Genomic DNA, 27,625 nt, shown 5'->3' with positions numbered 1-27,625 from the left:
GGAAAGGGTGGGGGGGGGGGGCAGGGGAGAGAAAAGGAAAAGGGAGGGGAGAGGAGGTCAGGGAAGTCACGGCCAGAGATTTTCTGAGCTGCAATGTGACAGATCCTTCCCGGAACCAGAAAGTGGTTTGCACTGGAGGCCGAAAGCAGGATACCAGAGGCACTAGGGAGTACTGGAGGTGAGTAGAAGTTTATTTTTCTTAATACCATACAGAATAGGCATATTGTTGACCCTGAAAAACCCCAACTGTCTGACAACCTCTTTAAAATGTATGTGTACTTTTGATTTATGTTAAATTGTTACAAATATGTTAAAAGTTGCATCTCAGTGCATGCATGCATTTTATATGTGTAGTGTATCTGTGTAAGTATTTATGTGTTTGAGTGTTATGTACATAGATGTATTTATGTTTATGTGAAAAGGCCACTTATTTCTTGTTACAGCCATTTGAATAGTTTAATAGGATCTTACCTTCCTGTTTCTCTACTGGTGTTACATCAGAGACTGGTTTATAGTAGAGGTGGTAACGCTCCACCGTGTCATCAGAAAACAGGCTCCAGCACACACGAAGAGATGTCACTGTGGCAGAATTGGGTGTCTGAGGGTTGATAACTGGAGCTGAGGGAACTGCAATAAAATGGATTATTAAATATTTGAAGACAATCGCTATACAACTATACACCACACATCTACATGACCATTTCTGATGACTTTGTATAGAAACAACCAATAGTGCTGTACATGTATACCTGCCTCAAAATAACTAAGCATACATATAACTGCCTGGCTAGTTCCAATACGATATATATATATTTCATCCCTTCCAGTTTACCTTAAAGAGTACCTGTCACCTAATTTTTTTCTGTCCCTACCTGTTGCCCAACTATCCCTAACCCACTCCCTGCCTTTAAAAACATTTTTTTGTAGCTTTACAACAGTTTTTTTTTTTACTTACCTTATTGCTCACTGTGGCTGGAGCTTCAGGCCAAGGAAGTGGGCATTACCCAGCAGGCGCAACGTCACTGAAGCCTGCTGGGAGCCCTCTCCCGCCCTCTGCTCATCTATGCTGCGCTCTCCGTCAGAAGCGTGCATACATGAGCGGCCAATAGCATGGCAGGCTGCTCCAGAGTCTCCCGCTCCCTCTTTAGCAGTGGATGTGCTATCCAGGGAGGAGGAGTATAGGAGTATCGTCAGACCTGCCGTGCTGCGCTTCTGCTGAGACTCAGGACCGATCTAGATAAAGAAAGTAATTTAGTAAAATGCCGCAGTGTTCTCCAGAGAGCCCCAGTATGCTCCAGTGTTCCCCATTATGTCTGATTGACAGGCAGGGAGCAGAGCTGTGCTTATAAGGGTCCCAGCTGCACTGTCAGAGTTCGGACTCATGCAAATTCTATGGGAGACTTGTGGCCGGGACATCTCGGGAGACCCCTAGTGGTCATTTCAAAGAAAGCTAAAAAAATAAATAAATTATAATAATAATAAAAAAAACATTATATGGAAAAAAAAATTGGTGAAAGGTACTCTTTAAAAGGAATCTGTCACCAATGTCACTCAAACTAACCTGTTGGGAGTCTTGGGACAGGCTGGTAGTGCGGGTGACACTGATGATAATGATACTTTTCTACCCCCCAATCCATTGCTCCATATGCCCATTATTAAGGTGGAAGTTTGGTACACGGGCTGCGCTCCAGGAGCACACTGACTGACTGCCCACAGCCGGGCCGAGTGAGGAAGCAGCAGCCAGTAATGTCAGCAAGTTCCTGGAGTGCTGCTCATGCACCAACCCTGCCACCCCAATAACAGGCATATGGAGAAACAGATCGGGGATAGGAAAGTATCATTAGCATCAGTGTCACCCGCACTACCAACCTGTACCAACAGGTTAGTGTGGGTGACACTGATGACAGTTTCCTTTCAATAGAAATCTATTCAGTTATAAACACAACATTTTTAGTTAATGCTTCACTGGCCATTTGTACTTGTGTGTTTCACGTGCATTATTTAACAACTTTTTAGCCCAATGTAGGGTTAATCTGCGGCAGATATCACACTGCAGATTTTATGTTGCAGATTTGCTGTTGTGGATTTTAGCTATTTATTTATATTGAATCCCCAGTATTAAGTCTGTAGTGTAAAATAAGCAGTGGATTATTAAGCTGTAAACATACCCTTAAAATATTGAAATATATTTGGTGAACCCACACTTATCGCTTAAAGGGAACCTGTCACCAGATTTTACCCTATATAACTGGTGGCGACACGCATGCATAGGTATGATTGCTCCAAATACTGTGACTTCTTCAGGAATCCCCAGGCCTGATAACCTCTTGGGCTTCAATACAATACAGAGCAGCAAAAATGCTACACTATGGGGTACGGCCAGGAGAAAGGGGTAAGAAAACTTAGTTTACCCTATATAATAGGTTGCTACCAGTTATAAAGGGTAAAATCTGGTGGCTGCTTCTCTTTTAGAAACTACATAGACAGCATCTCCCTAATCTATATTTAGTATTAAAATTGTCCCCTTTACAAGAGGCAATGTGACAATAGTTTTTAGGTCTGCATGGAATTCTGAATTCTGAATTGTCTAGGCAGCAGAATCCAGAATGCATATAACCCCTTAAGGACCAAGCGTTTTTCCGTTTTTACACTTTCGTTTTTTCCTCCATACCTTTTAAAAATCATAACCCTTTTAAATTTGCACCTAAAAATCCATATGACGGCTTTTTTTTTTTTTTTTTTTTTTTTTGCGCCACCAATTCTACTTTGTCATGACATCAGTCATTTTACCCAAAAATCTATGGCGAAACAGGAAAAAAATCATTGTGCAACAAAATTGAAGTAAAAAACACCATTATGTAACTTTTGGGGGCTTCTGTTTCTACACAGTACATTTTTGTAAAAATTACACCTTATCTTTATTCTGTGGGTCCATACGATTAAAATGATACCCTACTTATATAGTTTTGATTTTGTCTTACTTCTGGAAAAAATCATAACTACATGCAGGAAAATTAATACGTTTAAAAATGTCCGCTATAAAAAAAAAAATTCCACGCATGGGGCTAAGTGACGAAAAATACGCTATTTGTAAGTTTTTTTGCGCGTACGCCATTGACTGTGTGGTTTAATTAACGATATATTTTTATAGTTCAGACAGTTACGCACATGGCGATACCACATGTTTATTTTTTTACACAGTTTTTTTTTTTATGGGAAAAGGGGGTGATTCATACTTTTATTAGGGAAGGGGTTAAATCACATTTAGTAACTCTTTTTCTACACTTTGTTTTTTGTAATGTTGTAGCCCCCATAGGGGGCTATAACATGCATTACACTGATTGCAGGCACTGTTTAGTGCTATGCCATAGCATAGCATTGATCAGTGTCATCTGCGCTTGATTGCTCAAGCCTGGACCTCAGGCCTGGAGCAATCAAACACAGATCGGACAGCATAGAGTCAGGTAGGGAGCCTCCTGCTGTCCTCTCAGTTGTTCGGGACGCCGCGTTCCCGAACAGTTCTGCTGAGCTAACCGGCAGCATATTCTCCCGTTTTAGACGCCGCGATCAACTTTGATCACGACGTCAAAAGGGTTAATACGGACATCAGCCCGGTCAGTGATGTCCGGTATTAGCCGCAGGTCCCGGTTGCTGATAGCAACCGGGACCCCGCAGCTTCACAGATTGGGAGCCGGCCATGGATGTAAATATACGTCTGTGGTCATTAAGGGGAAGACACAAGTATTGACCTAAGGCATTTCATAAACTGTACCAAATAATGCCCTAAAAAACAATGATTGAGGGAGATTTATCAAAACCTGTCCAGAGGAAAAGTTTCTGCATTGCCCATAGCAACCAATCAGATTGCTTCTTTCATTCTTCAGATGCCTTTTCAAAAATCAAAGAAGCGATCTGATTGGTTGCTATGGGCAACTCAGCAACTTTTCCTCCGGACAGGTTTTGATCAATCTCCCCCATGGTATCCATCTCCAGTTAAACTCAATGGGAAATGTTCACGAAAGCATATGGTTTTCAAAAAACGGCGCTGAATAAAAGATTTGACATGTCACTTGTCAGAGTGGGGGAGATTTATCAAAACCAAATTCATTCAAAAGCTCGGCGCACAAAGGCCCAGGGCACAAGATCTCTATATGGGAAAAATAAACTCCCTTAAAATTTTACTTTTATTAATTAATAACCTAAAATGTATATTAGTAACAAAAATTTTGAACATGTTAGCATCAAAAGGCTCCAGATGTAACTGTTCATTGGGACAACCCCATAGTGTATAATGTAGGGACCTGCAGATTCCCTTTATAGCTGGAATGCCTTAGTGCTGTTTAAAACAATAGAAATTTGCCTCCCTCTACAAATTTCGGTGCTTTAGCACCGTCCTCAGGAGGAACTATAGTTGCCTATATATAGGGATCTTGTGCCCTGGGCCTTTGTGCCCCGGGCTTTTGAATGAATTTAACTCCCTTGGGGAGTTTTGTGTTTGAGATTTATCAAAACCTATTGTTTTTGAGTGAAAGCCAGAAGTGTATTCATAAGGAACAGGAAATATAAAAGAAGGACTTATACTTCTCCTTCCTGCTGGAGCCACTTTTGACTTTAGCTCAAAAACTACAGTGGCAGTATTCCTAAAAATGCCAGAAAAAAAGCTGTGTGAAGCCCAGCGGAATTCTCTCTTCTTTGCTAGGGACTACTGGTCATCTGCTCCCATAAAATGCACCCAGCCAAACTATTTTGGACACTGCTCCAAATAGTCTAAAAATATTCCTAATAAAAAGGTACAATGTAAACCTTTTGCTACAGTGTAACTGCATAAGGCAGAGTCTATTTACTTATGTGTCCATAGGTGGCCCAAGTTCTCAAAATCAAGACTTAAAGGGGTTCTCCAAAGGATAGGGGATAAGATGACTGATGTGGGAGTCCCGCCGCTGGGGACCCCCGGGATCTTGCACGCGGCACCCGTTTGTAATCAGTCCCCGGAGCGATTACCGACGACCACAGGGCCGGCGGCGTGTGACGTCACGCCTCCGCCCCCGTGTGACGTCACGCTCTGCCCCTCAATGCAAGCCTATGGGAGGAGGCGTGACAGCTATCACGCCTCCTCCCATAGGCTTACAAAACACTATGGGGGAGATTTATCAAAACCTGTGCAGAGGCAAAGTTGCTGAGTTGTCCATAGCAACCAATCAGATTGCTTCTTTCATTTTTAAGAAGGCCTCTGCAAAATGAAAGAACAATCTGATTGGTTGCTATGGGCAACTGGGCACATTTTCCTTTGCACAGGTTTTGATAAATCTCCCCCTATATCATCATTCTCAATAATGACAATAACCAATGCACTCTACACATGTAACACTCTCATTGCATATCTTTGATTCTCTCTAGAGGTGGGGCAAGTATTATGAAAAATACTATACTCAGGTGTGGTAACATTGATGTTTGACTGTTCACAGGACCCAACCATGTTTAATAGGTAAGTACCTGGAAAAGTATTGAGGGAATCCAGAACCTGTTCCATATCAGGGAATTCTGAATTCATGTTTTGGAATTCTGCATTTGTTGAAATATTTAAGTTGATGTCAATATTAAAGTATTGTTGCAATCTGCAAAAAATAAGATTAATTGTGAATCATACAGATCAAGAACATTTACACAATAGGAACAGATGTAGACTCTTGAAGGAAATTAATTCAAAGTTGGCCTAAGTTGTTTGAGTATTGCTAGACATTATGGTGCCAGTGAATTCTGACTCTTTGTCACATGAAGCATCTTAACCCTACCTAAATGACTAATTGTACTGGCTTCAGAGTGCATTCTCGTGATTCCACCCTGACAGGAAGTTGTATAGTTCTCTTATTATCAGTGGTGTGTTGTCTGACTCGCTCTTCAACACATCATCATTATCTGATGTCTCAGAAGGCTTGGATGGATCTTGTTCATCTCAACTCCCTCTAGTATAAACAGATATTTTTTATGGGACATTTAGGCTGCATTTACACATTACAGTCTTTAGTGTGTTTTTGCTGCAGGAACTAAGTACAGGACTAATACCCCCAAAACGCACTTTTGTGTTTATGTTTCACATACACATTAAACGGATGCTAAAGATAGATGGTGTGGTATGCCATACAGCAGAATATGTTTCCCTTTAATTTACATTATACACTCTCCAACATTGAAATTGCACAAAAAGGAACAAGCTCTAAAGTTATACAAATTGAGAAAGTAGCAGGTGTCACTACTATATGCAAATTATCAAATTTTCACTCTCCAATCTGTGGCATGTGAAAGGGGCTTCAATTGTATAAAACCAGATCAAACACAAATTCTTGCGGCCACATGAAACCTCAGAAATCAGATCAAGTCAGTACAATATCATTTAGTTATGCCTCCTGTTCGTCGATGTGGCAGTTATTGTCATTTGTGGCAAACTGAGAGGGACAGAATGCATAGCAAAATTACAATGGAGGATGGAATGGAATGGAATTCTATCCTTTTTAGCGATGAATCCTAACTTTACCTTGGATGCACTGATAGCTGGAGATTGGTCTGAAGACCATGTGGGCAGTGAAGAGGCCTTTACAAGGGAATGTCACACTAGTCCTACTCTCCGGATTATGCTGTTGGGTGGTATAATGTGCGGTAGCCAGAACTTCTATTTATGATTCCGGGTACAGTAACAGCTTAACATTACATTAATTTGTTTGTGGAGCCAGTGGTACAGCTATTTCTCTGAAGTGTCCCAGGATTGTTTTTGAACAGCCTAATTATGCAACCATGGCTTGCAGCATCCCCGGACATGTCTCCCATCCAGCACATCTGGGATGTCATTGCTCAACAATTGCAGATCTGGATTTGAGTGCCCAAGTACACTCAATGTAACAGAACATTCCTCAGACAATCATTAAAGGGGTGCTCCAGGTAAGATAAGAAAAATAAAAAATGCCCCAAAGCCACCGGAATACCTGTTTCCCCTGTTATCCATGTGATTTTGGCAGCTCCTGTTGCCCCTGTTGTCTCATGAATATTATTTTTCCTTGCTTTCAGCTCAGACTACAACTCAGCAGTCAGTCTAGCTCTGTGTAATGGCTGCCAGCCAATTGCTCTTTCTGTCTGTGTGCATGCTGTGTTGTTGTAAACACAGTGAGCAGCACACATTGTACATGTCTTTTCTTTCAAACTATCCCCCCCCCCCCAGTAATAAATCATGCAATGCTCTGAATGGCAGCAGTCAGTGATTACATCTACAGCAGGCAAACAACAGCATTATATGCTGAGGAGACATTGGGCAGAAATCATGTGACAGCTGAAGGAGGGACATTTTATTTTCTGTCTGACCACAGTGCTCTCTGCTGACTTATCTGTCCATGTCAGGGACTGTCATGGCATGGTTCCTGACATGCATGGTCAGAGGTGTCAGCAGAGAGCACTGTGGTCAGACAGAAAAGAAATTCAAAAAGAAAAGAACTTCCTCTAGAGCATACAGAAGCTGATAAGTACTGGAAGAGTTAAGATACAAATCTGTTTAACTTTTTGGCACCAGTTGATTTAAAAAAAAAAAAAAAATTTCACTGGAGTACCCCTTTAAGGATTTTATGTGAAAGAGTTCCATAAATTTGTTTCAATAATGTGAAAAATATTTTTTTACCTGTTGGTTGTATGAAGTGCATTCTGTAAAACAAATGTAAAAAAAAAGTTAATAAATAGTACGAAAATAAAGGAATACACAGGGAAAGGCAAACGTGTCTGCTAATGCCCAATATTGAAGAAAGTTAGCATGCACAATGATGGAAAGTTACGTTTATATGTGCACATATTATACAAATATTATTCTGTTGCATAATTGGAAATTGTGGAAAAAGGCCAGGACTATCAACTGTATCTTATGTTAATATTATTTATTTATATATCTTAAATGTTTTTGTTGTGTTCAATACCCCCTGCTCGAACAAATTACATGAAAGGACCTCCAAGGCAGTCATCATACACAGTTCTGCCTGTTAAGCACAGCATGAGTATAGCACAATAATGCAAGATTATTGAACAAACTTGACCAATTCGTAGACAGTGTAAACTAAAACTAGACATTCTAAGATTGTATCAGATTTAAAGGGGTTATCCAGGAAAAAAAAAACTTTTATATATATATATATATATATATATATATATATATATATATCAACTGGCTCCAGAAAGTTAAAAAGATTTGTAAATTACTTCTATTAAAAAATCTTAATCCTTTCAGTGCTTATGAGCTTCTGAAGTTAAGGTTGTTCTTTTCTGTCTGATGACACGTGTCTCGGGAACCACCCAGTTTAGAAGCAAATCCCCATAGCAAACCTCTTCTAAACTGGGCGGTTCCCGAGACACGTGTCATCAGAGAGCACTTAGACAGAAAAGAACAACCTTAACTTCAGAAGCTCATAAGTACTGAAAGGATTAAGATTTTTTAATAGAAGTAATTTACAAATCTGTTTAACTTTCTGGAGCCAGTTGATATATAAAAAAAAGTTTTTTTTCCTGGATAAACCCTTTAACACAGAGGTTCAGGCTGTTTTATAAATGTATTGCATCAATCTACCCCGACACCAGACTCTTTCTTTTTATAATATTCACCTGGGGCTCTGGCTACACTGTTTAGCTTGTGCACTGGAGGGGCCTCCGGTTCCCATTCTCAAGTCCTATCAGCTTGAGCACAGCCACTTTAAGAGCAGCTGTGGCTCCTGGCCCTTTTTAGGTCCCTGCCTGCCCTGTGGTGCTCCGAGAAGGAGGAGAACCCTGTCCAGATACTCCTTCACCACCTGCCTTCGTGCCCAAAATGAAGCATGGTACACAGTGCCACCTCTGCAAGGTACTCAATAAGGGGCCCTTGGGGGAAGAGGAGAGAGGGGTCTCTAGGAGATGTGGGGGAGGGTAGCAGAGGAATCTGGAGGATGTAGAGGTCTGGGGGGAGGAGACAGAAGGGTCTGAGATGTTGAGAAGGCATCTAAAAGAGGAGGGTACAGAGATGTCTTTGAGAGGACTTAGGAGTCTGGGGGGATAGGGATCTGAAGAAGGAGCAGACATAGGAGTCCAGAGGAAGGGACAGAGGGGTCTAGAAGAGGGGTCTGGGGGCAGAGGCGTCTAGAGTGGGAGGGGACAGAGGGGTCTGGTGGGGGAACATGAGTCTGGAGGAGGATGGAGGGGTCTGGGGGGCAAAGGAGTCTGTAGGAGGAGGGGACAGAGGGGTCTGGGTGGCAAAGGAGTCTGGAGCAGGACAAAGAGGTCTGGGGGGGGGGGGGGGCAGAGAAGAGTCTGAAGGTTGAGGGGAAAGATGAGTCTGGAGGAGGCCTAAGAGGTCTGGGGGGACAGAGGGGTCTGGAGGAGGAAGACAGTGCAAGGGTGGGATTCAGCCAAACTGAGAACAAACAGTGTGTGGCAGTATTATTTTTCAGAGACATAGTCTGTGGCAGTATTACATTCCCAAGGCACAGTGTGTGGCAGTATTATTTTCAGGGGCACAGTGTGTGGCAGTATTATATTCAGGGGTACAGTGTGTGGCAGTATTATTTTCTGGGACACAGTGTGTGGAAGAATTATTCTCTGGTTTACAGTGTCTGGCAGAGTTATAATGATTATTGTCTTCATATAGAGCAGGGGTACTCAACTTCTTTTAGTAAGGAACCGCTTATCCAGCTCTTCCATCAAGTAAAGGTCTGAGCTGAACCTTAAGCCTGATTCACACAAAGTGACAATACTGCCATGCAAAAAAGGTGTTCTCTCTTTTGCAGAAAATTGTTATCCTAATAAGTCACGTGTAATAATGAGTGATTTGTTCTTTTCTAGTCAGGTCTGGCCAATGCTAATTGAGCCGTCTGCATCATAGGAGAAGTGCTGGGAGCAGATTGTTCCCTCTCAATGCTCAGCTATTCATTTGTATCGGTGTCTTAAAGGGGTTATCCAGTTAACAGTTTTTTAACCAATGTGCCCAGGCTGTAATTTAAAACAAAAACACCTTTATTCACCTCCCTTGTTACCTCTGGTATCGGCGCCCAGTCTCCTCTGTTCTGTAATTTCCTGAGCTGAAGATGGCACGTCACATCACCTTTCAGCCAACTGGCCACAGCAGTGTACCTTCTCAGCCAGTGATTGACTGAGAGAAAATATGATATCTACAGCTCCATGAGGTACTGTTACGCCAAGCGCTCCGGGTCCCTGCTCCTCCCCGGAGCGCTCACGGCGTCTCTCTCCCTGCAGCGCCCCGGTCAGACCCGCTGACCGGGAGCGCTGCACTGACTTTGCCGGCGGGGATGCGATTCGCATAGTGGGACGCGCCCGCTCGCGAATCGCATCCCAAATCACTTACCCGTCCCGGTCTCCGGCTGTCATCTGCTGGCGCACGCGGCTCCGCTCTCTAGGGCGCGCGCGCGCCAGCTCTCTGAGACTTAAAGGGCCAGTGCACCAATGATTGGTGCCTGGCCCAATTAGCCTAATTGGCTTCCACCTGCTCCCTGGCTATATCTAATCACTTCCCCTGCACTCCCTTGCCGGATCTTGTTGCCTTGTGCCAGTGAAAGCGTTTAGTGTTGTCCAAAGCCTGTGTTACCTGAACTCCTGCTATCCATCTTGACTACGAACCTTGCCACCTGCCCCGACCTTCTGCTACGTCTGACCTTGCCTCTGCCTAGTCCTTCTGTCCCACGCCTTCTCAGCAGTCAGCGAGGTTGAGCCGTTGCTAGTGGATACGACCTGGTTGCTACTGCCGCAGCAAGACCATCCCGCTTTGCGGCGGGCTCTGGTGAACACCAGTAGCCTCTTAGAACCGGTCCACCAGCACGGTCCACGCCAATCCCTCGCTGACACAGTGGATCCACAACCTGTAAGCCGAATCGTGACAGGTACAGTTTGGTGGAGACTAGAGTGGCTATATGAGAGGCTATGAGTGAGCGAGGAACGTAAGTAAAAGATTTTTTATTCTATTATAAAACCTGGGCACATTGGTTACAAAATTATTTTCATCACATAACCCCTTTAAGACACTAATACAAATGGATGCAGGAAGATCTCATGCCACCTTTTTCCAGTTCTCTGAACCGCTGAAAGTGGTGGTCCAGATGGTCTGGGTGTGGACTGCAGTCCACCAGTTGAGTACCCCTGTTGTACATAACAATGTAGTCTGCTATGCTTTTGTATGCAGCAAAATTAAACATAATAAAATGGAAGCCAGTGGAACCTAAACATAAAATGCAGTGGGAACCTAGCCTAAAGGGGAAATCATTTAATTAATTTATTTCTTTTAATTTGGGGGTATTCATTCACTGCTTTATTTTACTTTTGATATAGTTTTATTTTAAACTGATTTACTCACTCACTTTCACATTTATTAACCTGGGGCAGGAGTAATCTGGGAGTAATATATATCTAATGCACTATTAGCAGTGATCTCTATCCAGAGGATTGCTTGGGGGGACACAGGTCTTGTTCTCCCTCCTGTTCCAGTTCTCCAGGTCTCCACTGCTCTCCTGGAATCTGACAGTAACCAGCCGACTGCAGAAAGGAAGCTTCCTGTATATGTCTGTCAGAACTAAGTACAGGGTTACATCGGGCTCTGTGTTTAGTGATTTATGTTACTATGAGCCGATCGTTTCTGCTCTCTGCACTTCAGGTGGGTCGGGCTGACTTACTGACAGCCCAACCTCTTTAATAGCAGATAGCTGTGCAGAGACATCTGACAGATGCCCGCCTCTTCTGATTTCCCCGTATCACTGCTCTGCAAACAACTAGTGAGTATGTGCCTTCCTCCACCCCCCCCCCCATCAGAAGCGCAGACTTCATGTCTGCTCAGTATCAGTGAGTGGACTGAAGATTACTGCAGGAAAGTGCACACAGCGCAGTTTATAGGGATGCTGGCATGCAGCAAGGGGTCCAGGCTATTGGCCTCTCCCAGAGGCGTAGCTTGTAGCTTCTGGGCCCGATGCAAAATCTGCAACAGGGCCCCATATGCCAATTATAATACGGGTCTCTTATGTGGAATATGTGCTTTGCCCCCTTAGGCACCAGGGCCCGGTGCGACTGCTACCTCTGCTACCTCTATAGCTATGCCCCTGGCCTCTCCGCCAGTTTAGGACCCCTGATATAGAGGATGAGGATTTGTTGACGAAGTGAGGAACACATGATGTCCAGATGTCAAACTCTACAGAGGGAAACTGTAGCTGGAAGAAGTCCTGGTGCCTGGACTAGATAAAGAGGTAAAGAAAAAAAACAACAACAGAGGAGACATCACCCGAGAGTTACTAATATCATTTTGCATTCACTCACAGGCAGTGGAAGAGAGAGGTGGTGTCTGGTAACTATAAAAGAAAGTATACTAAGCGATTGTCTGAGCTAGTGATTGTGTGTCTGTATACAAGAGTGTGAAGTATACAAGTGAGTGTAAGTATAAAAGTGAGAAGGACTTAAAAATTAAGGGACTTAAAATTCAGGGAGTTTAATTGAAATATTTGATTGTTTTTTTACTGTTAATTTTTGCAATTCCCAAATCTAGCATGGCCTCCATGTTGGAAAAGGCAGTGCAATGTGCATCTTTCACAATGTATGCAATCCTTGAACAGCAGTTTGAGGGTGCATATTGTTGTGCGAGCTATGTGTGAGTTGTTCATGTGGAAGCCCAGATCCTGGATCTAGAGGAGCAACTGGCAACATTAAGATGCATTGACAACTTGGAGAGGAGTCTCCTGCTCACTGAGTAAGAACTCTCTGGGGTAGAGGTGGCGGAGGATAGTGGGATTGAGGTGCAGGACAGCCAGGCAGCTAGCTGGGTTACAGTTAGAAAACGGGGTAGAGGGAAAAGTGTCAGGGAGGCTAGTCCTGAACTGGCACACCCCAAAAAGTTTGCCTGGTTGGCAGATGAGGGGGATGCCATTTCAGAGCTAGCAGTACTGCAGCAGGACTCTGTCTCTGACCGCCAGGGGGGTGTCTGCTCCAGTAAGGAGGGAGGGAGGAGTGCAGGGCAGGCCAGACAGGAACTGGTAGTGGGGGATTCAATTATTAGGGGGACAGATAGGGCGATCTGTCACAAAGACCAGGATCACAGAATGGTGTGTTGTCTTCCTGGTGCTCGAGTTTGGATCGGGTTAACAGGTTGCTGGGTTGGGCTGGAGAGGACCCAGTAGTCATTGTATATATTGGCACCAATGACAAAGTAAGAGGTAGGTGGAGTGTTCTTAAAAATAATTTCAGGGACTTAAGCCGCAAGATCAAGGCAAGGACCTCCAAGGTAATATTTTCTCAAATATTACCTGTACCACGAGCCACACCAGAGAGGCAGTGGGAGATTAGGGAGGTAAACAAGTGGCTCAGAAGCTGGTGTTGGAAGAAGGGGTTTGGGGTCATGGAGAACTTGGCCGACTTTGCTGTCGGATCCCGCCTCTACCATAGGGATGGGCTGTACCTCAATGGGGAGGGTGCAGTTGTGTTTGAGGAGAGGTGTCTAGAAGGGTGGAGGAGTGTTTAAACTAAGGACTGGGGGGGGGGGGGAGGAACCTACAATGTAGAGGGGGAATATAGTGGAGATAGAGAGGGGTGACCTATTAATGTACCTGGGGGTGGAACGGAGGGAGGGGTTAGAATAGTTAATAGGGATAGGCATCATAGGTAAAAAAAAAAAAAAAAAAACATACACCTTTGAATTGCAAGTTGACTAATGCCAGAAGTCTGTCCAATAGTGGTTAATGTCTGGAGTGGTTGATGTCTGAGGAAAATTATGACATAGTGGGTATAACAGAGACTTGGTTGGATGATAGCTGTGACTGGGCGGTCAACATACAGGGTTATCGTCTATTCAGGAAGGATTGGACAAAACGGAAAGGGGGAGGAGTTTGCCTTTATGTAAAGTCCAGTCTGAAGGCCACACTGAGGGAGGATATATGGGAGGGAAACGATAATGTGGAGGCATTATGGGTAGAAATATATAGAGATAAAAAATAAAAAAAATTCTGATAGGGGTTTACTATAAGCCACCAAACATAATGGAAGAAGCAGAAGATCAATTACTGAGGCAAATAAACAATGCAAATCAGAATGAGGTGATAATAATGGGGACGTTAACTATCCTGATATAAACTGGGAGACTGAGACCTGTGAATCTCATAAAGGAAACAGGTTTCTGACTATAGCTAAAGACAATTATCTGTCCCAAATGGTGCAGGGCTCGACCAAAGGGGACGCCCTACTAGACTTAATATTAACCAACAGATCTGACAGAGTAACTAATGTGCAAGTAGAAGGACACCTAGGAAATAGTGATCATAATATAATACATTATAACATGTTCTTCAATAAGGGAATCTCTCAAGGGGCCACAAAAACAATGAACTTTAGGAAGGCAAAGTTTGATCAACTCGGAGAAGCCCTTAACAATAGAAATTGGGTTAATGTCCTCAAAAGCAAGAATGCTGACACTAAATGGGAGACTTTTAAAAATATCTTAAATTCTCACTGTAAGATGTATATATCTTATGGGAAAAAAAGGGTCAGAAATAAGAGAAAACCAATATGGATGAATAAAAATGTTAAGGGGGCAATAAATGACAAAAATAAAGCATTTAAAGTACTAAAACAGGACGGCAGTGGAGAAACATTAAAAAGCCATAGAGAAAAATGTAAACTATGTAAAAAACTGATAAAAGCCGTAAAAATAGAGACAGAACGACTCACTGCCAAAAGAGTAAAACTAACCCCAAAATGTTCTTTAACTATATAAATAGCAAAAAGGTTAAAAATGAAAGTGTAGGCCCTTTAAAAAACGATAAAGAAGAAATTATAAACGGGGATCAGGAAAAAGCAAATATATTAAACAAATTCTTCTCCACTGTATTCACCGAGGAAAATGAAATGCCAGGTGAAATACAGCGAGATAAGGTAAATTCCCCAGTAGAGGTCACCTGTCTAACCCAGAAAGAAGTACAGTGCCGCCTACAAAAAATAAAAATAGACAAATCACCAGGTCCAGATGGCATTCACCCCCATGTTCTAAAGGAATGAAGTAATGTAATAGACAGACCCCTATTTGTTAGAATTTTTTTTAACTGTAAATTTTTATTAAGGTTTTTCAGTACAGAATAAAACAACGCAAAGTATAGTCTAATACAAAACATCGACAATGAGTAACACCAGTGTCACGGCGAGTGCTCCGGTCCCGCACCCCGACCCTGAGCTCCCGCCATCTCCTACTCTTGCTGGGACCGCAATTCACAACGCGGCACATGGCCGCATGCGGATGACAGCCTGTTGCTTACCTCCTGCTGCCTGGCTCTCTGCTTCACCGCGCACGCCCCCGCCTCCTAGGGCACACGCGACACCTTCACTAGATTTGAAGGGCCAGCACACCACTAATTGGTGTCTGGTCCATCCCATATGTTATTTATGCCAGCTCCTCCCCCACTTCCCTGCCAGATCTTCAGTGCCCCTAGCCTGAGATTAAGCATTCCTTTTGCCTGTTTGCCTCTTCCTGTGTATCCAGACCTTCCTGCTATGTTATTTGACTACTCACCTTTACTGCCTGCCCTACCTCCTGCTAAGTTTAATATATAAGGACAACAACCCGGGGATTAGGACAACTAGGTAGGTTTGTATATATATATATATATATATATATATATATGTAAAAATGTACCCCCAGGGTTAGTATGTGGACCGTTATATATTGTGAACTCCAAAACTGAATTTCAAAACAAGGAAGAAACAACGGAGTCACTTATGCAAACAAGTACTGTGTCCAATGGACACAAATTTTATTGAAATAACAAAGACAATACAAATAAGATTAAAAAAAACATGTAATATGAGGAATACAGCAAATAAAGGTGATATCACTGGTTCCGCCCACTGAAGTGAGTATATACTCATCAATTATATAAATAACATACAGTATGTATCTAGAAGCAACCAAAGACAGGAGTTGGATTGAAATATGTAAACATGAACAGTGTATTATATATATATATATTGCACCTATATATCCATAGTAGCAGTGGCAACACACCTCAAAATGAGGTAGAAAGGTGCTACAAGAAACAAAGTGTCATGTGCATAGAAATACAATGGTAGAAACAAATGCCAGATACAAAACAATGAAGATATTACCAAGTAAGAGCAGCAAGTGGGCAGACACCGGGATAGCACCACTCCAACGTACGTTTAGGTATGTCACCTTCGTCTGGGAGTCTCCCAGATGAAGGTGATGTACCGAAACGTACTTTGGAGTGGTGCTATCCCGCTTCTGCCTCATCCTCTGGTACCTCGTCTTGCCCAGCTACCTGTGTGATCGAGCCCTGTCAGGGGTAACGACTTAGGTGTCACCTGCCGCAGCAAGCCCATCCTGCCTTGCGGTGGGCTCTGGTGAAGACCAGTCGCACCTTAGACTCCGCTCCCCAATACGGTCCGAGTCATCGGCACACAGGTTAGTAGGATCCACATCCAGCATCGTAAAAGCAAGATCTGGCCATGGATCCTGCTGGGGTTCCTCTGCCAGAAAATCTGGATCTCGCTTCTATCGTGGCGCTCCAGTCACAGCAGTTGGCCCAGCAGGCACAGCAGTTAAGCCAGTTATCCGCCATGATGATGCAGCAGTTGCTAACTGCTCAACATCAGCCGCAACAGCCTCTGCCTCCTCCTGCTGCTTAACAAGACAAAACAAAGAGACAAAAACAGGACCACACAAGTAAGACAAGGAAAGGAGGGAGGGGGAGGACTAGGAAAAGGAGGGGGGGGGGGGGTGAAGGCCAGCATCAGAAAAAGCAAGAGAATTTAAGGAGGTTGCTGAGAACCTATCCCAGGGTTCCCAAACAGACAGGAAGAGAGGGAAGGAGTTATTAAGTAAGGCAGTAAGGGCTTCAAGAGAGTGTATCTCCCTGATTCTTGCCATTAGATCGATCTCAGATGGAGAAAGGGGTTGCTTGCAGCATTTGGCGATAAGAGTTTTAGCAGCTAAGGCCATGTGCATGAACAATTTGAAAGGTCATTTGGGTAATGCCCTAGTAGAGAGGTACAACAAGTAGACTAGGGGGTCAAAGGGGACCTGAACCCCAAGCAGCCACCAAGCCCCCTCACCATCTCCCAATAAGGAACAATCACAGGGCAGGACCAGAATATGTGAAAGACTGTGCCCAACCCCCCTCCACATCACCAACATTGAGGGTGAATATTCGGGTTAAATTTATTAAGCAGTGCAGGGGTATGGTACCAGCCCATTAACATCTTAAATTGCGTATCCTTATAGGCTGTACAAATGGAAACATTAGAGGCCCACTCCCAAATAATCCGCCATTGTGACAAGGTGATTGTGTTCAAAACCTCCTCCCAACGACTCATGTAACGATGAGATGGGGCACTCCCGTCAGGGGGAGCATTAAGGAGAGAGTAGATGTCAGAGAGAAGACCCTTCGTCTGTGGTCCAGTGCGGCATAGCCACTCGAAGGCTTAAAGTGCCTGAGCTGGAGATAATGAAGTCATTCGGAGGAGGGAAGACCATGCCGGGAGACCAAGTCCTCAAAGGACGGCATCGTACAGGACAGGGGGTCTACTATTAAGCCCAACAGAAGAGTCCCCTACCACCCCACTCCCTAACCATAGCAGAAGTGAAGCTCGGGGGGAAATCTGGATGGTAAAGGAAAGACTGTGGGGGGGGGGGGGGGGGGCACAGGAAAGAAAAATGGAATTTCCTGGAGCAATATCCCCAAATGTATTTGGAGAAGGACATGGGTCCTAGTATGGGGCCAGGGGAAATAATAGGGGGGAAGGACTCCACTGGAACTTGTTTGGGTGGATTGGTGCCAACCACAATTTCTCAAGTTCCATCCAGCGGCTATAAGCATGATATGCGGTCCAGGCAGCTAAATGGCGTAGGTGGGTGGCCCAATAATACTTAGTGACATCTGGTACCAAGAGTCCCCCCATGTTCCTACCTGCAAACATAACCGACATCGGGAGGCGATGCCTCTTACCGTCCCAGATAAAATGAAAAATGGCTGATTAGAATGTTCGCAGGGTAGACAAAGGTACTCGAACGGGCAGCATTTCGAAAAAATAAAGCAATTTAGGGAGTATGGTCATTTTAACCGCCACTATATGCCCAAAAAAGGAGATATATTGGGACCACCACTTTTCCAAAAGTGATCGCAGGTGTCGGAACAGAGGGTAGTAGTTAGCAGCGTAGAGAGAGGAGTAGCTTTGGGTAAGGTGGACAACCAAATAGGTAATAGCAGTGGGGGACCACCGGAAAGAATAGGCAGCATGTAGTTGAGCAGAAAGAGGAGGCGGGAGATTCAAGGGTAAGACCTCAGTTTTAGAGAGATTAATTTTGTAGCCCAAAACAACACCATAGGAATTTAAAACCCTATGGAGGTTAGCAAAGTGGCAGATTTTGAACTCTCTATCATGGAAAGCTATATCAGAGATGTTAGCATTCCCCACGGATCATGGCAGCTAGAGGTTCAATACATAAATCAAAAATTAGGGGAGATAATGGACATCCCTACCTTGTTCCATTAGACAGATGAAAAGGAGATGTAGAGGTGTGAGGGAGCTTAAGAGAGGCCATAGGGGAGGAGTAGAGAACCCGCAGGGCAGTGAGAAAGTCACCTGTAATCCCAAACCTCTGCAGGGTGGCAAAGAGGAAAGGCCAGCCCAGCTTATCAATGGCCTTCTCTGCATCCAGACTAAGGACAACAGCCTGCTCAGACCGCCAGTTAACCAGATCGATCAGATCAATAACCCGCCTCGTGTTGTCCCCTCCCTGATGGCAAGGTATGAAACCCACCTGATCTTTATGGATGAGTGAGGGAAGGAGACAACAGAGACGGGCAGCTAGAATTTTGGAGAACAGCTTCAGATCGGTATTGAGCAAGGCTATGGGCCTATAACTGGAGCAATCATGCGGATCCTTACCCGGCTTGGGGATAAGGGTAAGCAGAGAGTGCAAGAAGGACTGCGGGATCCCCTCACCCCTCAGAAAAGAATTAAACAGAGAAACAAGATGAGGGAGGAGAAGAGCGGAAAAGATCTTGTAATATAAATAGGAAAAACCATCTGGGCCAGGGGGGACTGTTTTCTTGTTTCCTCCAGACCGCCGATTACGGACCGGTTGCCATACGGGAGGGAGAGGTGGGGGTGGGGGGGGACAGGCCCCAGTCCATTACTTGAGGAGTGGGAATGTCCAAAGTGGAGAAGAAAGTCAGGATATCAGTGTGAACGCAAAACAGCAGAGCGTCCATCTTTACGGGCTTGTAGGGCAAAGGGGAAGTTCCAGCGGTAAGGGATATGATGATTTCTGAGAACAGCCAGAAGGGGTTGAAGCAGATGTCTCTTCCGGAAGGGTGATCCAGGAAAGGTCTTGATACAGCTGGATAGGAGCACCATCAAAGTCGAAGCTCCGCTGGGATCAGGCCTTGGCCATGATAGCCTTTTCAAGCTTGAAGTCATTCACACAGCAGATGATGTCTCTAAAGGAGCCATAAGAGGACTTTGGGCAAAGAGCACGATGAGCCCTATCCAGCCTGATCTTGTGGGATGAGGGTTCACCCAGGAGAAGGTTGAAAATAGCTTTCAGAGTTGCATGCAAGTCTTCATCCCAGGTGGCTTCAGGGAGGCCCCGCACTAGGATATAGTTCTGGCGGCCTCTATTATCCAAATCCGAAACATGCTGTAAATCTTGGCGAAGGGAGGAAATTTCAGCACGACAGACATCCTTGACTTCAGAAATTAAGGAGCGAAAGTCCTCTTTGGTAGGAATTTGAGATATGAGCTGACAGAGGTCAAGGGGCATAGGTGTGGGGGGTGGGAGTCCTGAGCACTCCAGCTCAATATCAGGGAGAGCGTCCAAAGATGAAGATCCCCTACCCTCTGGGGGGGTCCCAGAGACTGACGCCGACATCACAGGAGTCTTCCAGGGCGTCGAGTCAGGAGGCCCCGCAGGCTGTGGAGTAGAGGGCATGCTCCTGGGAGGCTTGTGAATAGGAGCAGGGGACGTGTGGACAGGCGGAGAGTCTCAGGAAGTTCCAGGAATAGGGGAGGGAGAGATGGAGAGGCCCAATCCTGTGTAGCGGGCAGGTGATTCGGGGGGGGGGGGGGGTAGGAGAGTCCTGGATAGCAGAGGTGGCAGGCAATCCCTGTATGGGGGGGGTGAAGAGGGGGTACCCCTCACAGCAGTGGCCCAAGAGGAGCCGCTGTGTGTCTGTAGGCCCCTTATGAGGAGGGCACAGCGCAACCACGCTTGGGTTAAGGGGCTGTGCAGATGAAGGGACTCCCATACCTGGAGTTGAGGGGAGAGCTGTGCTGCCTCCAGGGCCTGCACCGCATCTTCCTGCCCCCCCCCCCCCCCCCCCCGACTGCTGTTTCAGGTCCGTGAGCCCGACAGGAAGTCGCTGGAGAGCTGGGAGCTGAGAGGTAAGGGATTCTGGGGGTTAATGGAGGGTGCGTTGGGGATGCTGCGGCAGCGAGGGACTCCCGGTGAGCCGCAGATGTACCTGAGCGGGAGCGCAGCCCAGAGGCAGGACTCTCAATAGCGGGCAGGCTGGCAGATCCAGGAGCTGAGGAAGGCTGAAGGTATTTCTGGATACCGCAGGGCACTGGCAACTGGTTAAAAGCAGCAGGGGGTCTCCTACAGGACCTGCGGGAGAATATCCCCATGGAGCTGACAGCGGTCAGAGCTTATTCAGGGTGGCAGAGGGCCTCGCCGGAGCACTAGCACTATGCGACCATCTTCTACGGCACCTCGCCATGCCCCCCGACAGACCCCTATTTACAATATTCAGGGACTCTATAGCAGTGGTTCTTAACCCTGGGGTTCGGCGGGGGAGGTCGCAACAGGACAGGCAAAGCAAGCAATTGCTTGGGGCCCCAAGCTGGCCCGGGGCCCCGGGCAGAGCCTGGGCCCCGAGCAGAGGACCGGATGATAGAGAAGGAGGAAGACACGCGCTGGCCAGCGGCACGTCATCTTCCGTACTCCGACCACCGGTCCCGAGACCTACTGCTATAGCCGGAGAGGTGGTCGGAGCAGTGGGCAGTACACAGGCATACAACCTCCAGCCATACACTGTATATGGCTGGAGGCAGTATGTCTGCGGGGGAACACTTCCTACATCAGTGGTCTTCAACCTATGGACCTCCAGATGCCTGCCTAATGTGGGGGAACACTGCCTGCCTAATGTGGGGGGAACACTGCCTGCCTAATGTGGGGGAACACTGCCTGCCTAATGTGGGGGAACACTGCCTGCCTAATGTGGGGGAACTTTGTCTGCCTAATGTGGGGGAACTCTGTCTGCCTAATGTGGGGGAACTCTGTCTGCCTAATGTGGGGGAACACTGCCATTGTTGTGAAAATGACATGAGAGTGGCACTTGCCAAGGTAAAGCCACGCATTTCTGAACTGGTCTCTGAACAACAACCCAGAAATCACACTGATTTGCAGTAAATATTCATTATGTTTTTGTGTGAAAATCATGTTTTCATGGTTTTGTTCTTAATGGTTTTGTTCATTTTGTGCACCTATGTATAAATATATACTTAAATAAATATCACCTATGTTTTGAATTTGAAAAAATCATATTTTAATTTTTTTCCAATTAAGAGGGGTTCGGTGAATGCACATATGAAACTGGTGAGGTTCAGTACCTCCAACAAGGTTAAGAACCACTCCTCTATAGTAACAGGGACTATTCCCCGGGACTGGCGCATAGCAAATGTGGTGCCAATATTTAAAAAGTGGTCAAAAGGTTACCCCGGGAATTATAGACCCGTTAGTTTAACCTCCGTTGTATGTAAATTGTTTGAGGGTTTACTAAGGGATTCTATTTTGGAGTATCTTGAAAAAAATAAATGTATGACACCATATCAGCATGGCTTTTTGAGGGATCTGTCCTGTCAAACTAACCTGGTCAGTTTTTATGAGGAGGTGAGCTCCAGACTGGACCAGGGGCAATCGCTGGATGTTGTATATCTGCATTTTTCCAAAGCATTTGATACGGTGCCACATAAAAGGTTGGTGCATAAAATGAGAAGGATTGGACTGGGGGAAAATGTGTGCAAGTGGGTAAGTAACTGGCTCAGTGATAGGAAATAGAGGGTGGTTATTAATGGTACGTATTCTGATTGGGTACTGTATATTCTGACTGTTGCTAGTGGGGTACCACAGGGGTCCGTCTTGGGTCCTGTCCTATTTAATATATTCATTAATGACCTTGTAGAGGGGCTGAATAGTAAAGTAGCTATCTTTGCAGATGATACTAAACTCTGTAAAGCGGTAAACACTATAGAGGACAGTGCACTGTTACAAATGGATCTGGATAGGTTGGAGGTTTGGGCTGGGAAGTGGCAGATGAAGTTCAACACTGATAAATGTAAGGTAATGCACAGGGGAAGAAAAATCCGGGCTGGGATTATGTATTAAATGGGAGAACACTTGGGATGACTGACATGGAAAAGGACTTAGGAGTCTTGGTTAACAGTAATTTTAGCTGTAGTGACCAGTGTCTGGCAGCTGCTGTCAAGGCTAATAAAATCATGGGGTGCATCAATAGGGCCATAGATGCCCACGACAAGGAAATAATTCTACCACTGTACAAATCACTAGTCAGACCACACATATAATACTATGTACAGTACTGGGGACAGTGTACAAGAAAGATATAGTGGAGCTGGAGAGGGTTCAAAGATGGGCAACCAGGGTAATATGGGGAATGGGAGTACTACAGTTATTTAGTTTATAAAAAAGAAGGCTTAGGGAAGACCTAATAACTATGCATAAATATATCAGGGGACAGTACAGAGATCTCTCCCATGATCTATTTATACCCAGGACTGTATCTATAACAGGGGGGCATCCTCTACGTTTAGAGGAAAGAAGGTTTCTACACCAGCACAGACGGGATTCTTTACAGTAAGAGCAGTGAGACTGGAATTCTCTGCCTGAGGAGATGGTCATGGTTAACCTGGTAGAATTTAAAAGGGGTCTGGATACATTTTTGGAGAATAAGAACATTACAGGTTATGGATTCTAGATCTATGGGGACAGAAGGTTGATCCAGGGATTTATTCTGACTGCCATATTTGGAATCGGCAGGGAATTTTTACCTCTAGTATGAGGGTTCTTTGCCATCCTCTGGATCAACTCAGTAGGGACTCATTAGGGTTATAGGTTGAACTTGATGGACTCTGGTCTTTTTTTTCAACCTTATGAACAATGTTACTATGAACTATTGTGTATTATGCTGTGTCCCATCTCTGCTGTGCAGTCACTTGTAAATTCTGCAGTGATGATGGGCGAAATTGTACCCTAATCCAGGACGGCTCTCCAGCTATTACAAAATGCCAACTCCCATCATGCCTGAAGTTCTAGCTTTGTAGTTGTAGCTTTGTTACAGCTAGAGAGCCACTTAAACTGAGGTTGTCTGTGGGGTCCCAGCAGTGGGACAACCGCTTCCCCAAAATGGGCTGCATAGTCTAAAATGTACAGACCTTTTCTTTGTCCTTGTTCAACCCTGCATATAACAATAAAAATGTGGTATGGAAAGTGAAAACTACATTGGCTACATTTGGAGGCCTTTTGTTAGACAACACTTTGCAAATACAAGATAATAAATCGATTTTTAGATACAAAATTTACTTGTGAAGAGTTCATAAAATGAATTTATTTTTTCTCTAGGATTCCAGGTGTCATTGAACACTGAGAATCAATAGTTTTCACAGCCTTAGCAACTCACAGGAAATCAATCCATTCTGTACAACTACAAGACATAGACATATACAGAATATTTTAAAGTGAGACCCTTTAAAGCTCTTACCTTCACAAATTCCACTCTGTCATTTTGCTTGAATAACTGCTGTATTGTCTCCATTAAATCTTTAGAGGTGTCAAGACTTTTCCCACAGTCCACTAACTGCCCAAATAAGGACTCCAGTTTAAGTCTTTTCTCTTCCCCAAGAGCTTGCATTTTTTCTTCAAGCTTCGACGCAATAGTGTCCATCACTTCTGTGTAATGCATCTCAAGATTTTGCTCCTGCTTCCCAGAAATCTCCTGGATATAATATAATATCAGAGATGCATTACTGTACAAATGGAACAAATTGCCTAGTATAGCATTTACAACAAAACTCACCTCTATTGTGGTATACATCTCCTCAAGGTGTCCTGCAAAATTCTCCATCTGTGTCATCTGCTCTTCCAGTTTGCACATATTTTTATGTATTTCTTCCTGACCATTGGGCAGAAAAAATGTGTTATGCATTCAGTGCCCATGTAATGACAATAGGATATACTTTATATTCATTTATATACTTTATATTCATTATATTATATTTATATTCACAAGTAGCAAACTTGTTGCAGAAATTTCTGCTACTGTTCCTTTCTTGTGAGTGGGATTTGCTGAATTCCATGCGCATGCCGCAATACCAAACCAGCGTGGATGTACATTATCTGACCTAAGTGAGTATGCCCATCACAATGTTGTAAATATTTTATTATATCTTTTCATATGCCAACACTGAAGAAATTGCTCTCTGCTACAATGTAAAGTAGTGAGTGCATTTTTTCCTGCCATTTTTTCAGTTTTTCTACTGTAATTTCTAATTGTAATTGTTTGTTTTTGTTTTTTACTCCTTTAGCAGTTTTTCCTTTTCCTGTGTCCACCCTTTTTATTTATTTTTATTCTTTATTAAGAATAAGATGTAAAAATACCAGAAAAAAAAAACACATTGGGGGTCATATTCAAAACTCTTCACATCAAGATTTCACGTGAAAATGAGATTGAGCATGAGAATGATCCAAGGTTTACACTAGTCACGCCAGTTTTGCAACACAAAAGTGGGTGTAGTTATGTAAATTCAATGTTTTACATGATATTTTCAAAGGGAAAATTTCACACCAGCTCTTTAGTCTAGAAATCACAGGAATGGTTGTAGTTTTTTGTTTTAGTTTTTTTTTCTTTAGTTTTTTGGGGAAAAGGTGTTATTTAACCAATTGTTGAAAAATAAATAATTATTATTGGAAAATGTTAATAATAAAAATAAAAAAAACATTGTCACTGCACCTGCACTCATATTTATCCCCTGGACATGTGTTATATTTACATTTATTGCTTGATGAGCACTAGTAATCATGGAATATTACGTGAGATGCTTCTACCAGAATTTTCCATAATTTGTCGCCAAAAAATTTAAGATGGCGTCAAAAAAAATTTCACCAAAATCTGCAATTTGGCCGTGAAACATAACAAAAGTGGCATGAAAATTAACTCTCACATATTTCCATATTTTCAAAGCAGCACAAGAGACCTTTGAAAATGTGAGGAGAAAAAAAAAGGTGTGATCAATATTGCTGGAACCGAAATTACAGTAGTTTATTACTATCTCCCCCAATGTGTTTTTTTCTCTACCAGCCTGAGGCTTTGTTTCCACTGGGCAGTTTTGAGCCAAAGCCAGAAGTGAATGCAAAAAAATGGACAGTATAAAGGAAGGCCTTATATTTTTCCTTCCGCATGGATCCACTTCTTACTTTAGCTCAAAAACTGCAGTGGCAGTATTCCAAAATATATTATTTACCGTAATATACATTTACAGAATAGTACATAGTTTATTCCCACCTTGATGTCTTCTACAGCAGCACTTATGTCTTTCACATCATGATCCTTGTGTGTACCAAATGACTTCTCAAAGGCTCTAATAGGTGTTTTGCATACAAGACAGAAAACATCTGGAGCCTCTTCTCTGTCTTCATTGACCGGATTACTTGAATCGATGTGTGAGACCTCTGTTCCTTCAGCTGTGTTAACCTGTAAACTAGGATCTGCACAGATGTCAACTGGAAGTTGTTCTTGTTTGGCATCTGTATGTTCAGAACTGTCATCTGAAGGGGCAGTAGTTGCATTTTCTTGGTGCAGCAGTTTCTCATCCTTACTTTGACTAGATGTATCTGGAGAAGTTCTGATTTCTTCTTTGACACCCTCTTTTTGAGCCTTTTTGTCTGTATGAAGAACATCAGCCATAACATTAGGATGTTCACTTCCTTGTTCAGATTGGGTCTCTTGGTTCTCTGCCTTTAAGTTTGGAACTGGAATGGTTTGCACTGGATAATGAACATTCAGTTTCGTAGGCATTTGGTTATAAGGTTCTGTTAAGAATGAATATTCTTCAGAATATTTATCCTCAGACAATCCATAAAGTTTTGCCAATGTATATACTTCTTTCTGTAAATCCAACCGTGTCTGGTCTGCAGCAGCCATATGCTCATCTTTGTGTTCATCTCTCTGTTCTTGTACTTGCTCCTCTTTTCCAGTTTCAGGAATTGTTTCTAATCTGTCATGTGAATCATACAGATCAGTGTGATAAAATATCAGGCCCTTCTGATCTGACTCATTTTCATCTTCTTTAGATTCAGATTGTTCTGCTTGATCTATAGATGAATCAGCATCAACTGATCTGGCAACTTCAAGATCCATCACTTTGTCAAGCTCCATTACTTCACCAATATCTGCATGATGTTATATTATGGTTAATGAAAAGTGACAAGTAAAGGAAAGGCAATTGTTCAGTCATATCATAGTTCTACATATTTATAATATATGTTTCTGGGACAGCTAAAGACTACCAGTAATCCCTCATAAACTGTTTTCCATTTTCAAGACTATTATATTTATATCTGTTTGTTTGGCAGCACAGAAACATTTTCAAATCGCCACCCCAAGCAGAGCTATCAAAAAACACTTTCTAACATGTTTTTAATCTTACAGCGTACATTAGTGTAATGTGTGAAATTTACCACACATTATGCTAACTTAAAAAAAAAAACTTCCCAAAACTCTGTGAGATTCAATGCAAAAAATCTACTACACAAAAGAACCAATGTTAAATCCACCCTACATGTTCAAGTAAAGTACATTAAAATAAAATAAACCAAATACATTGCTATAAATGGTAAAAAATTACTCTTGCTTAAAGGGGTAAAGCAGTGTAATACAACTCATCCCCTATCCCCAGGATAAGTGGCTGATCCAACTGTTGGGACCCCGTGATCTCCTGCCCAGCACACCACTCTCTTCATGGATAGAGCAATCTTTGCTTCATGCAAAGAGAATATCGACCCTCACATGAAGCGGTGCTCAACATGCCCCCTTCATGTATCTCTATGGGAGAGCCAGAGTTTCACAAATGATGTATCTCCGACTCTCCCATAAAGATGCATGGAGGGGGCGTGTTGGCCTTTGCTTTGTGTGGGGTTCGAAACAGATCCGGTTCGAACAGAGAGCCGGCCCACCGTGGGTTGGGGGAAATTTGAAATAGGCTGGGTCCACACTACGTTTTGTCCCATACGGGAGCGCATACGGCAGGGGGGAGCTAAAAGCTCGCGCTCCCGTATGGGACCGTATGCGCTCCCGTATGTCATTCATTTCAATGAGCCGACCGGAGTGAAACGTTCGGTCCGGTCGGCTCATTTTTGCGCCGTATGCGCTTTTACAACCGGACCTAAAACTGTGGTCAACCACGGTTTTAGGTCCGGTTGTAAAAGCGCATACGGCGCAAAAATGAGCCGACCGGACCGAACGTTTCACTCCGGTCGGCTCATTGAAATGAATGACATACG

At 43.8% G+C, this 27,625-nt stretch overlaps 1 protein-coding gene and 1 long non-coding RNA gene across 2 annotated transcripts in view; one reads left to right on the top strand and one right to left on the bottom strand.

The window, feature by feature from the left end:
- FSD2 (fibronectin type III and SPRY domain containing 2) overlaps positions 1-27,625 on the bottom strand; it is a 53,776-nt gene that overhangs the window by 12,192 nt on the left and 13,959 nt on the right. The window contains exons 3-8 of the mRNA XM_056572180.1: positions 25,629-26,515; positions 24,144-24,239; positions 23,829-24,062; positions 7,661-7,683; positions 5,494-5,615; positions 472-627 (exon numbers count right to left, since the gene is read on the bottom strand). Coding sequence (XP_056428155.1) covers positions 472-627; positions 5,494-5,615; positions 7,661-7,683; positions 23,829-24,062; positions 24,144-24,239; positions 25,629-26,501 — 1,504 coding nt within the window. The 5' untranslated portion in view covers positions 26,502-26,515. The remainder of the gene's footprint in view (positions 1-471; positions 628-5,493; positions 5,616-7,660; positions 7,684-23,828; positions 24,063-24,143; positions 24,240-25,628; positions 26,516-27,625) is intronic.
- On the top strand, positions 46-26,506 carry LOC130368476 (uncharacterized). Its single transcript, XR_008892479.1, has 3 exons — positions 46-178; positions 5,398-5,485; positions 26,417-26,506. It is a non-coding gene; the product is annotated as an uncharacterized LOC130368476 (long non-coding RNA).

This window comes from Hyla sarda, chromosome 4 (assembly GCF_029499605.1).
Source record: "Hyla sarda isolate aHylSar1 chromosome 4, aHylSar1.hap1, whole genome shotgun sequence".
Classification (NCBI taxonomy): Eukaryota; Metazoa; Chordata; class Amphibia; order Anura; family Hylidae; genus Hyla; species Hyla sarda.
Note: the sequence above shows the minus strand (reverse complement) of the source record. Positions and strands in the feature narration are given on the sequence as shown.